This window comes from Chiloscyllium punctatum, chromosome 41 (assembly GCF_047496795.1).
Source record: "Chiloscyllium punctatum isolate Juve2018m chromosome 41, sChiPun1.3, whole genome shotgun sequence".
NCBI lineage: Eukaryota > Metazoa > Chordata > Chondrichthyes > Orectolobiformes > Hemiscylliidae > Chiloscyllium > Chiloscyllium punctatum.
This window is the reverse complement of record NC_092779.1, coordinates 19370889-19384327: the sequence shown is the minus strand read 5'-3', so window position 1 is coordinate 19384327 and position 13439 is coordinate 19370889. Positions and strand designations below refer to the sequence as shown.

At 44.0% G+C, this 13439-nt stretch overlaps 1 protein-coding gene across 6 annotated transcripts in view; it reads right to left on the bottom strand.

The window, feature by feature from the left end:
* LOC140464909 (uncharacterized) overlaps positions 1–13439 on the bottom strand; it is a 188261-nt gene that overhangs the window by 7813 nt on the left and 167009 nt on the right. For 3 of the 6 annotated variants that reach the window (XM_072560518.1, XM_072560519.1, XM_072560514.1), the window contains one exon: positions 367–499. In XM_072560518.1, the coding sequence (XP_072416619.1) occupies positions 367–499 (133 nt within the window). Of the gene's footprint in view, positions 1–366; positions 500–12670; positions 12750–13439 lie in introns of all 6 variants that reach the window. The other 3 variants (XR_011955014.1, XM_072560515.1, XM_072560517.1) reach the window with 3 other exon arrangements.

Here is a 13439-nt window from a genome sequence, read left to right as displayed (position 1 = left end):
TTAATTGTATGAAGTAGGAAATAGCTGAGCTCCTGACTGTGGAAGTATATTATGGACATTTTTATGGCAAGTGGAGAGGAGCTGGATAGTCAGTACAAACATCCTTCATTATGATTTCTGTGCTTTGCCCTCTCAGGAATTCAAATAAATTTTCCGAACAAAGCTATACTGGAAATGCTGCACATTACAGAGCAGCCCCTGAACCAAATGTTTACACTGTGCATTGCGTTTCAACGTTGGCTTCCAACAATTTCATTGCATTTTTAAAAAAATGGGCCATACTTCAGATCCATACTCTGGTTTGACGAAGAGAAACACAAAAATGGAAAATGCTTCATCAAATTCCGTTGTAAGCTATTGTTGTACCTTCCACAGCCGTCGCACCATGTATTTCTGAAGAAGGATCTGGGACTTGAGATGAACCTTACATTGTTTAGCTTTCTCTGCTATGTTATTTAGCCAGGGCTGTTTGAGGCACTGGGTGGCACTTATTCTTGCACTGCAAGAGAAAGGCAAAGAGTTATGATGTTTCTGTATATTGGCAGCTTTGAGAAAATACTGGTGCAATTGCAGAAGAATTGTGGCATTTAAAGGCCTTCACTTGTGACAATAATAGAAGTAACAAACTCATGCACAAACACACACATGAACAAATACTCATGCATCAGATCATAGTGATGCTTTTTCAGAGTTTTAATTAGGCGATTGAATTAAAGCACAAGAACAGTGCGTGCATTGAGTACATGCGGGTGCCTGTAGCTGTGTCCAGAGGAAGGCACCTGACATGTGTCAGTAGCTAAAGCAAACGCTTTTCTAATATTCACACTTTAAGCCAAAATAATCTCAGTAAAATCTACATAGAGCTAGGAACGTGCCATGGCAAGAAGCATCACAATTGTAGGGAGTTGCCTGAATAAAGTAGAGGGTCTTTAATTGACAATCATCATTTGCACATTTATGATATCCTTGGTGTGTTCCCCACTTTGCCATCACAAGCACAATAGAAGGTAAATGTTGAGAAACTGGGCTTCCGTTGCGCTGGTGACATTACAGCTGAGGGACAAGGACCAGCTTAATGGGTCTATAATCCAATTGTGATGATAAAGTTGGAACTGTTTCTGATGCAGCAAAAATCAGTTTCAAAGCCATTTACTGAGTATTTTGAGAATGATAGAATCCTAGGCAATAATTTTACAGGTTGAATTATAATCCGAGACCCCTGAGTTTATATACTGTGAGTGTTCCTCAGGAAGAAAGCGAGGAGTAAGGTTAGGTAATTTGGCTCTTTGTCCCCACTCCAAGATTACGGGATCATGAAAAAGTTACAGTGTGGAATGAGGCCATTTGGCCCATTTTGCTTGCTCCAGCTGTATTACCTCATGCCAATCTCCTGCCTTTTCCACATATATTTCCATGCAATTTCTATCCAAATTATCATCCAATGTGCTCTTAAATGCCTCAATTGGATCACCTCTGCCTAATTTTTAGGCAGTGCATTCCATACTCGAACTACTCGCTGAGTGAAAAAGATTTTTCTCACAGCACCCTTGCTTCTGTTGCACATCACTTCAAGAGCATTACGGGAGGCTGCCTTCAGGTTTGCTGAAATATATATGATGGAGGACTGGTTCCAGAGGTGGGAGTGTCAATCAGAGGACAATGTGAGATGGCTAGTAGCCTCACTGGAAGAGGGCGGCACGGTGGCACAGTGGTTAGCACTGCTGCCTCACAGCGCCAGAGACCTGGGTTCAATTCCCGACTCTGGTGACTGACTGAGTGGAGTTTGCACATTCTCCCCATGTCTGCGTGGGTTTCCTCCGGGTGCTCCGGTTTCCTCCCACAGTCCAAAGATGTGCAGGTTAGGTGAATTGGCCATGCTAAATTGCCCGTAGTGTTAGGTAAAAGGGTAAATGTAGGGGAATGGGTGGGTTGCGCTTCGGCGGGTCGGTGTGGACTTGTTGGGCCGAAGGGCCTGTTTCCACACTGTAAGTAATCTAATCTAATCTAATAAAGATGAGCACGCTCAGGCAGAAAGGTGAATTTGATGAAACTTCAACAAGAAATTGGTGTCTGTTCTGCGAATTTGAGAACGAAGAGGCACACAATTGGTTGGATCCCATCCACAGGATTGGACTTGACCAGGAGTACTCCCGTTCATGAACAAACTTTTAGAACAGAGATAAGGAGGAACTTCTTCGGCCAGAGAGTGGTGAATCTCTGGAATTCATTGCCACAGAAGGCTGCAGACGCCAGCTCACTGAGTTTATTTAAGATGGAGTTAGGTGGATTCTTGGTTGTCAAGGGGATCAAGGGTTATTGGGCGAAAGCGGGAGAATGGGGTTGAGAAACCTATCAGCCACGATTGAATGGTGGGAGACAAAAAATCTGCAGAAGCTGGAATCCAAAATAGACAGACAGGAGGCTGGAAGAACTCAGCAAGACAGACAGCATCAGGAAGTAGAGAGAATAAAGAGTGCAATTCTGGTCTCCTTCCTATCGGAAAGAGGTTGTGAAATTTGAAAGGGTTCAGAAAAGATTTACAAGGATGTTGCCAGGGTTGGAGGGTCTGAGCTACATGGAGAGGCTGAACAGGCTGGGGCTGTTTTTCCTGGAGCGTCGGAGACTGAGGGGTGACCTTACAGAGGTTTATAAAATTATAAGGGGCATGGATAGAGTAAATAGGCAAAGTCTTTTCCCTTGGATTGGGGAGTCCAGAACTAGAGGGGCATAGGTTTAGGGTGAGGGGGAAAGATATAAAAGAGACCTAAGGGGCAATTTTTTCACGCAGAGGGTGGTACGTGTATGGAGTGAGCTGCCAGTGGATGTGGTGGAGGCTGGTACAATAAGAGGCATTTGGATGGGTATATGAATAGGAAGGGTTTGTAGGGATATGGGCCGGGTGCTGGCAGGTGGGACTAGATTGGGTTGGGATATCTGGTCGGTGTGGACAGGTTGGACCGAAGGGTCTGTTTCCATGCTGTACATCTCTATGACTCTATGACTTTAAGTCAACATTTCAGGTGTAACCCTTCTTCAGGACTGGGGGTGGATGTGGGGGGGAACTGCAGATAAAGGGGTAGCAGGGCAGGATGGTGAGGTGGGGATAGGTGGGAAGAATGAATCCGGATGGTGGCAGGGAACAATGGAAGAGGGGGGAGGGGCTGCGAAGGGAGTGGAGGGAAGGAAAGGGAGGGTATTTGAAACTGGAGAACTCAATGTTGAGTCCTCTGGACTTTAGCGCTTAAAAATGTGTTGCTGGAAAAGCACAGCAGGTCAGACAGCATCAAAGGAACAGGAGAATCGACGTTTCGGGCATAAGCCCTTCTTCGGGAAGCTCTGATCTCCAGCATTTGCAGTCCTCTCTTTTTCCTCTGGACTTTAGGCTGCCCAGGCAAAAGATGAGGTGTTGATCCTCCAATGGGCATTGTGGTTTGTTGAGGCAATGGAGGAGGCCAAGGATGGTGATATCGGAAAGGGAGTGGTTGGGGGAATTGAAATGGGTGGTGACTGTCCAAGGACTGTCGAAGGGCAGAGGACTTGCAGAAGGCATAGGGGGTGGAGAGGGCAAGATGTTCTTGGTGGTAGAGTCTAGTTGGAGTTGGCAGGAATGTTTAAGGATGATGCATTGGATGTGGAAACTGTTGGGGTGGTTGGTGAGGGCAAGGAGGACCCTGTCTTTATTATGCTTGGGAGGGTGGGGTTTAGAGCAGTCAAGGTTTAGAGCAGAAAAACAATGTGCTTTTCCTCCCTCTGTCATCCAGAAAACCCTCCACTGCACCAGCTCCATTCCCTGTTCCACTGCTCTAACCCCCCCCCCCTTTAAACGCAATAAAGAGAGGGTCCCCCTTGTCCTCACCTATCACCCCCACCAGTCTCCACATCCAATGGATCATCCTTAAACACTTCTGCCACCTCCAACTAGACCCCACCACCAAGAACATCTTCCCTTTCCCACCCCCCTCTGCCTTCTGCAAGGACTATTCCCTTTGACAGTCCTTGGTTTGTGCCACTCTCCCCACCGAACCCCTCTGAACCCCCAGGTACCTTCCCCTGCAATCGGAAAAGATGCAAAACCTGCCGGTACACCAGTCCCCTCACCTCCATCCAGGGCCCCAAACGGTCCTTCCAGGTGAGACAAAGGTTCACCTGCCTCTCTTCCAACCTAGTTGACTGCATCAGATGTTCCCGATGTGGTCTTCTCAGCATTGGGGAGATCAAACGTAAACTTCGGGAATGGTTTGCTGAGCATCATAGCCAGGCCTACGGAGACCAACCAGACCTCCTGGTCACCACCCATTTTAATTCCCCTCTCCACTCCCTTTCTGACATGATCATCCTTGGCCTCCTCCATTGCCACAATGAACCAAACTGCAAGTTGGAGGACCAACACCTCAACTTCTACCTCGGCAGCCTGCACTGAGTTCTCCAGTTTCAAGTAACCTCCCTTCCCTTCCCCCAAATCCCTTCCCATCCCCTCCTCCTCCATGCTACTGCTCCCTACCACCTACCAGATTCATTCCTCCCATTGACTAACCAGCTCATACCCTCTTCCTGTTTTCACCTATCCCCACTTCACCTCCCTGCCCCCGCTACCCCCATTATCTGCAGCTCCCCCCACACCTACCCCCCAGTCCTGAAGAAGGGTTACAGCCGAAATGCCGACTTCTCCACCTCCTATGCTGCCTGGCTTGCTGAGTTCTTCCAGCTCATGACTGAATGGTAGAGCAGACTTGATGGGCTGAATGGCCTAATTTCTGCACCTTATGGTCTAAGAGTGATAGTGTATGAGTGAGAGAATAGATGTGAGAGAGAGGGGACAGAGGGTGAGAGAATGTAACAGACAGAGAGTGTGTGAGGGTGAGAGAAAGAGTGAGAGTCAGAGTACGAGAGTGAGGATGAAAGAGTGTAACACAGGACAGACAGTGACAGTGAGAATAAGAGAATGAGAGAGCATGATGGACAGCGAGAAAATGAGAGCGAGGTGACAGAGCGAGAGTGCATGAGTCTAACTTAGAGAGTGAGAGACAGTGAGATACCATAATAAGACAGTGAGAGAGAATGCAAGAGAAGCAACAGAAGGGAAAGCAAGTGACACAAGCCAAGTGAATATCATAGAACAAGGCTGAACTATTCATAGTGATATTCTTGCAAACTGAACCCTCAGTCTTCCACTGACCAGTGCAACTAACAAGGGTTGGCTATAGCCAATATTGTACTTTGTTTTGCTATTTCCAAAACAACAAATATAAAATAAAAAGAAAATATTCCAGAAATAAACATGACAGCACAAGAACGACAAACAGAAAAGAGAGAGGTCAACTAAGGTCAATGCAAAGGAAAACAAACTAAGTTAAAACTTGTCAGCAAAACTGAATATTTTATAACAGGCTTGTTTTTAGAATTCTCCACAGTGACTAATCGACTCTAAGGCAACTGGTTCACATACTGCAAACTAGATTGCACTTCACAAATTTGTCGTCAGCAGCTTCAGGCTTAATTTAATCCTCCCCCACCAGTGGGTTTGGGGGCAGATGGCACATCGAGTCCAATAAGTGGCCCTTGTGCCAACTCTTCATCCACCGTCCCCTCTCTATTCAGGTACCATGCGCTATGCAGGCATTGCCAACCATGGACCTCCACATTGAGACATAATAATGTTTGGCAAAGTACTGCACCGGCTTGTTATTGTCATTTTGCAAATGCTGGCTGAAGAAGACACCCTCACCCTAAATGCCTACCTTAGGTGCTTTGAGAGGATTTGAAGGTTCATAATTAACCTGCATTTCATTCAATCTAGTATACTGTAGTTGCTGCTCACAAATGTAGTCTCCTCGACATTGGAAAGACAAAATGCAGACTGGGTCACTTTGTACAATAGCTATGTTCCATCCATTAGAATGACACAGATTTCCACTTCAACACACCAGTAGCAAACATCTCTGTGTTGGGCCTGCTGCAGAGTTCCACTACGGCTCAGTGCAAACTGAAAGAACAGCATCTCATATTCCACTTGGGGACCCCACAGTCTTCAGAACTCAGTATCGAGTTCAACAATATTTGGGCCTGAACACCTTCTTCCAGGTCCTTTACCCACCCCAATAGCCCAGGCCCTCTCACAACATGAGTTGCTTTCAGCATAGCTTACCCACTTTCAACTTATTATAGTCCCCATTATCAGCTCTCCTTTCTCCTGGGAGAAAGTAAGGACTGCAGATGCTGGAGATCAGAGCTTAAAAAGGTGTGGATGGAAAAGCGCAGCAGGTCAGGCAGCATCCAAGGAGAAGGAGAATCGACGTTTCGGGCATAAGCCCTTCTTCAGGAAACTGGAGGATCTCCTTTCTCCTGAGCAAACTATCATCTAGCCCTTTGTCTCCCTGACTGTCACTCTATCTCTCTTTGAGCTCCATCTCCACCTATCCTCTCACCTCTTTCCCCAGATCCCTACCCCCTCTCTTCAGCATAAATACTACCTTTTCCTAGCTATCATCAGTTCTGATGAGTCACTGGACTCAAATTGTTACCTCTGCTTTCTCTGCACAGATGGTGCCAGATCTGCTGAGTTTCTCCAGCAATTTCAGTTGATGTTTCAGATTTCCAGTAGCATAATTCTTTGTTTTATTTGATTATTAAGTTGTCTGGCCATTGAGGAGAAACACAGAATTTATGACTCAGGGGCTAGGATTCCATCCAATGCATGACATGACTATCCTCCATCCAAAATCTACCCATCTGACCTTTAGCAGAAACAGGAGGAGATCATTTAGCCCAGCCTTCTGTTGAATGAGATTGTGTCTGATATGGTATAGAAAGTGAGGACTGCAGATGCTGGAGATCAGAGCCGAGAGTGTGGTGCTGGAAAAGCACAGCAGGTCAGGCAGCATCCGAGAAGCAAGCGAATCGACGTTTCAGGCATAAGCACTTCATTCCCGATGAAAGGCTTTTGCCCGAAACGTTGATTCTCCTGCTCCTTGGATGCTGCCTGACCTGCTGTGCTTTTCCAGCACCACACTCTTGACTGTGTCCGATATGTTTCCTAACTCCATTCAGCTTGCTGAGTGACTATCTATTGACCTTAGAGTGAAAATTGCATCTACTGCTACACTCTCATTAGAGAGAGACAACCAGTGATGGTTTAACCTGAGGATCACCATTCGTCCGGAAGGAGGGAGATTGAGAAAGAGAGTTCTTCTTAGTGTGGGAATTGGACTCATACTGTTGGTGTTACTTTACTTTGCAAACTAGCCACCCAGTCAACTGACCCCCTTTACCGTTACTGCTTTTTGGAGGAGTAAGTTCCACACTTCTACCACCCCTTCTCGTGAATAAAAGTTTCATAACTTTTCTCCTTAATAGCCTGGCTCTTATTTTAAGTTTGTGTCCACTTGTACTTGTCCCCCACCAATGGAAATAATTTATTTTACTTTATTTATTCTTTCAATTTCTTTCAAAATTTCAAAAGACCTTCATCAAATTACTCTTAAATCTTCCGTATTCCAAGTTACATCACCTCTCTTCATAATATTTAGATTTCCTACAGTGTGGAAACAGGCTCTTCAGCCCAACCAGTCCACACCGACCCTCTGAACAGTAACCCACCCAGACCCATTTCCCTCTGACTATTGCACCTAACACTATGGACAATTGAGCACTGCCAATTCACCTGACCTGCACGTCTTTGGATTGTGGGAGGAAACCCACTTACACACAGGGAGAACGTGCAAACTCCACACAGACAGCTGTCCGAGACTGGAATTGAACCTGGGACCCTGGTGCTGTGAGGCAGCGGTGCTAACCACTGAACCACCGTGCCACCCCAAATATAACCATAGAGTCCCAAAAAATATTCACACGTACCTGGCAATGACCATCGTGATGAAATGTATTTCCAGTTTACATATTGTACCAGGGAAAAATGGAATGTTCAGTGCACGCTCACTTCTACAAGTTGCTGGCTGGCAGCATTCAATTCTGCCCAGCAGTAGGGGTGGGCAAGTTATTCTTGCAAGTTGTTCAATAAAGCTAGCTGTTCAACAGGGCAGTCTGGACAAATCAAGGATCACTGAAGAACAGTTCAAAAGATTACTGGAACAGACTGAAAGTCAGTGAGTTGTGAGATCAGAGAGTAAACCCACAATAGAAGTGCTGATTTTTTAATGAAGCAACAAGAGAGTCAATAGGCTTTGTGAAGGTGACAATGAATTAATTCTCTATGGTGTTGGAATTCAGGCAAAGTTGTAGGAGTGATTAGGCAGGTGTAGCAGTCAGGATATAAGAAAAGATCCTAGAAAGTTATTGTGGCCAGATGTCACTAATAGATCAGTACAGCTGGGAGTGGGAGGATAAAAATCCGCGAGAAGTGTCCACATAATGCAACTGAGCAAGACTGGTTCTCAGGAAAAGATCTGGCTTTGTTGGCAAAAAAAACTGGAGTTTGTCCATGACAAAAACTGCACTGCAGTACTTAGGCATCCAGGGAGTATGAACACACAACAGGAGGGTGATTGTGTAGAACAGGAGTAGTGTTGAGGCAGTCTATGATGGAACAGCTCATAGGATGGAGTTTCAAGGCTATTTGGCAGACATTTAAACATCACAAAGAATGATAATCTGTGGTTTAGCCATCATGTCATTGACATCTGCAGAGAGTTACTGGGAAATAAATGGAATCTGTCTTGACCACATTTGCTACTTAATGGGCACTATAGGAAGCTTGGTCATGGTATATTAGCCATGTTTACCACATGCTAATCCTAGGTATTAAACATAGGTTGTATCTGTACTGTTCTGAGGTTGTACTGTAGATTTGCTGTCTGTTCAAAATGGGATCTTGTGGCTTTACTCGCTTAGTAAGTCCCCTAGATTTCACTTTTGTCAGCTTCAAACTGGTCCTTAACCAGATCACAACATGAAGTTAAGAACCTCATCCAGCATCATAACATAAACTTGGCAGTCTAGGTTCATATTGCTATCCTCTCAACAAGAGACAATCTAACCATATCCTTTCGAGGTTACCAGCACTGAATCCTTCACTATCGACATTCTAGACATTACCCCTGACAATAAATTGAATAAGAATTGTGAGATAAACATTACGGATCAGAGTCTGCAAACTTGCTGACTCTCCAAAATCTGCCCACTATCTACAATTAGGCATCAACTTTCCTGAATGAGTACAGCTCCAACAACAGTCAAGAAGCTGCTTGATTGACACCTCATGCACCACTCTTAACATTCACTCCCTCCACCACTGTGCACAATGTACTATGTACAGGATATGCTCAACAACTCACTAAGGTTCCTTTAACATTTCCTTTGGATCCCATAACTTCTATCACCTGGATGGACAAGGGCAGCAGGTGCAATGGAAGATCATCACCTGCAAGTTCCCATCTAAGCCACACACTATCTTGACTTGGAACTGTATTGCAGTTCCTTCATTGTTATTGAGTTAAAATCTTGGAACTCACATCATAACAGTATTGTGGTGCATCTACATCAGATGGACCAGTGGTAGCTCAGCAACACCTGTGCAAGGGCATTTAGGGACGGTAACAAACACTAACCTTGCCGATGGCTCCCACATCCCATGATAGAACAAAACAAAACTTTGAAAGAATATACTGATGCCTTGCAGATTCAATAGAACCTCCTTTGATTCATTTATGAATGAAGGCATTGCTGACTGGACTAGCATTTGTTGCCCAGATGGCAATTAAAAGTCAACCTCAATGCTGTGGAGCTGCAGTCACTTGTAGGCCAGCCTGGGTAGTTGACAGCAGTTTCCCTCCCTAAAGGATATCAGTGACTTTTCCTGAATCCATTCTGGATTCCTTTTCAGTTCTGATGAAGGGTCACCACACCCAAAACATTAATTCTGCTTTCTCTCCACACCTGCTGAGCTTTTCCAGCAATTTATTTTCCGAATTTTCCTGACAGTTGATGATGTTTCATGGTCATAATTAGAGTTGCAATTCTAGACTTTTTAATTGAATTCATACCCACAAAACAAATATTCTGTAAAGTGAGGTTACAGCCTTTGAGATGAATTGTCAAGCAGTGCCAATATCAAAGAAGCAGTCAGACGAGTTTCCAAAATTCTGCGGCTGATCAGTGTGTAACTGAGTTTACCATTTTTGCTGAGAACAATTCAGGACTGACAGGATTACCCACACAACACACTAAGCAAGTAGCCAATTAGCCTAATTAAAAGTCTTGGTATGCCATGATTAAAAGCAGGTTGACTGGTCTCCAGTACCCCAATGCAACAGAGGGTTGGATAATTGGGTACACAGTGGCAGGCCCAGGGCTCAGCCTATTGCCCTCCCTGCCTGCCTGGTGTAGGTGGAGCCCAATTAAGGGATTCTACACCACCCCTCCCATCTCACAGTGATGACACGGCTACGTCTTCCATCTTTTTAATGTAAGTTTTGATGAGAGAGTGCCACCACACTGAGGCACTGTCTCAGTTATTTCACTGCAGCTTTCTGTTTCTCTCAAACTGGAAGGCCTATGATTTGCGCTCCAGCCTCGTGAGCCCACCTTCCACCCTCAGTCAGACAGAGAACCTGCCTCTGTATCATTTGAGGAGATGGCTCTGTGAAAGAATACTGCTCCATTCAGGACCAGGAAATGTCCTGATTCCCACCCTCAGAATGAAATTCCAGCCTCTGTGTCTAGATTCTCGCAGCTAATGTACCTCAAAGCATAGGGCTGGATGGTACTATCTCCCACCCAGCCCATGACCGGCATGGATGGAGGAGACAAAAAATATGCTTTTTCTATCCACCACTAAGTGGAATGGAAAGATACAGGGTATGGATCTGGGTAAGGTGTTAACAGTCTGTCCACCCTTAGGCCTAATGAGGCCCTACAAAGTGCCAAAATAATGGCATCAATCTGCCTCCAATGCCTTAATACAACAGGTAGTGGAAGGTGGGTGAGAGAAGGCCACTTTTCTTCATCAAAAAGGTGGTCAAAAGGTGTGGGGGAGTGGAAGGGATCCCAGAGGCAGGAACAGTTGGATCCACTGAGGGATTTGAAAATGAGGGTTAGAGTTTTAAAATTAAGGCATTGTTTGAACAGGGAACCTGCGTGGGTCATTGAGGGGGATGAGAGAGGGACGGGATATGCTGTAAGTTAAGACATGGACAGCCAAGTTTCAGGTGACCTCAAGGTTATGGTGGTTAGAACGCAGGTAACAAAGGCACTCGACCTTTTGGCTAAGACAAGTGTAAAGAAAATATCCAATAGCAGATGGGTTGAGATAGGGTAAGGGCAGACAATATTAACAAGGTTAAAGTAGGCAGTCTTCGTGATGGAACAAATGTGAGTTTGTTAGCTCATCTCATGATCAGTTGTGACATCAAGATTGGGAAAAGAGTGGATTAAACATTAATCCCTTCAATAATGCCTGATTAATTCGCAGATACACTAAGATTCCATTGGGAAGATGGTCCGAGCCAAACAACTGGATTGTTCTTTAGCTATAGGATATGGGTGAGATACTCCACCTAGTGGTTTGGTTGATTATTAACAAAGTACATTGCAATGCACTAAGATCTCACTCACTGCTGCTATTATTTCTCTGAATGCATTTTAGTTCTTAGCCAGGATGCTGTTGTGTGCAACGAACATAAGCTAACACTCATAACAAGTCAGGCAAGGAAAGGAACTAAAGTTGAAAAGTAGTCAATCAGCAAAGACTACTCTGATTTCAATATACATAACTTGCAGACCATATAGGATAATCTGTAAGTGGCTGTCGAATGTAGCTGGAGAAATTGGCAACTTAAGTAGTACTATGTACCCCATTCATAAAATTTTCAATGTTATGCAAACAGCAATAGTGGAAAAAGTGCAGCCAGCCGTGATATGAATGGGCCTCTATGTCTCTTTCAGCTCATTAAAGTCTTGTCCACAACTGGTAGAAACCCCATATCTCTGGGTGATTTACAGGATGTTCAGTTTGTGGACAACATTCAAGAAACTTTATTTTGATGGACTTTTTTTTAAAAAATCTGAATTTTAAAAAGGAAATCGGAAATTTGGAAGGAAAACACACCACCTGTGTTTAAAATGTTTAACGTTTGTTAAGCATTTCAAATGAAAGCTTCTTTTTTGAAAACATAGGTGTGTTGCCATTTCGTCTCATGCAGTATTCAATCATTTTAAAGGTCATCCACGATCATTGTAATTTTGTCAATGTGGCTGACCTGTAATGTGAAGCAGGGTAAAACCTGCTCTGTTGAAAGATTAAAACAGCAGCAACAATGTACAATTTATAACATGTCGAATAGCATGCGGGTATCAAGCAGCTAATGGTCCTTGACGGTAATATTAGACTTCTTTTGCTATTTTATTTATGGGCTTCATGAACGACATCCTCAGCCATCACTCATGCCGGATCATCATGCAGGTGACGCAAGACAGAGAGGGCCCATGTGTCAAAAGTAATTTGGCCTTGCTAATTAGCAAAACAAAGTTGAACATATTTCCTTATGTATGAAGGCCCACATTCATGAGGTACAGAAATAAGAGATTTTCTGTAATTGCACAAATGTTCATGATCAAGTACACAATGCAACCTTCGATGAATGTGGGTGAGGGCAGCATGACAAAGCCAACGAAAAGGTGTACAGTTTTCCATGATCATTACAAACAAGACAGGGACCTTGGAACTGAGCTTGTAGTGTAGGTTGCAGTCTGACAACCAGGGATGTTTAAGGGCCTCATTTGCACTTATCCTCCAGCTAAAGGAAAATAAAACAACAATAGTTTATGTACAGTAGATGCTGGCTCAGAAGCTGGAATAGTTAAAAGATGCAATAGGATTATTTGCTTCATGTAATTTTAATTAGTTATTTAGAACATTAGACAATTCTCAGATTCCAAAACCAGTCGTATTTTGCTTCTGTATAAGATGATTCCTTTTGCTTTTAATTTCAGTGAAATTTTAATGACCCTTGATCTTTGAAGGGTGGAAGAATACTGAGCCCAAACTTACTGTCAAGCATGCAATTAAAAAAAACTGCAGTTAGGTTAATAGTACCAGGGACCTTGTTCTGGATCAAAAACCAAAAGAAGATTGCCTTTGTCTTTCTAGAAAAGCAGCATCAATTTCCCTGCGTTTCTGAGGCAGCTTCTTCAGAACATATTCATTCACCACATCCTACAAATTGTAGATATCATACAAACATTCCTTCCTCCACCTGCTTGTTGCATGTTTGTCCTCAGTGATCTGACCATTTTGATCTTTCACTGCAGCTATTTTAAAGTTATAAGCTTCAGGTAGTTCTCAGCCACAGCATCTGTCTTTCATTTGTTTCAATTTAATCTTTTGCTTTTTGCATTTCTCATTTGTCCAGTTATTCTTGCCTCTCGACTTTTGATTTTATTTCTCTAGTTAACCTGTTGCATTCAGTCCCCATATTAAAATGCAT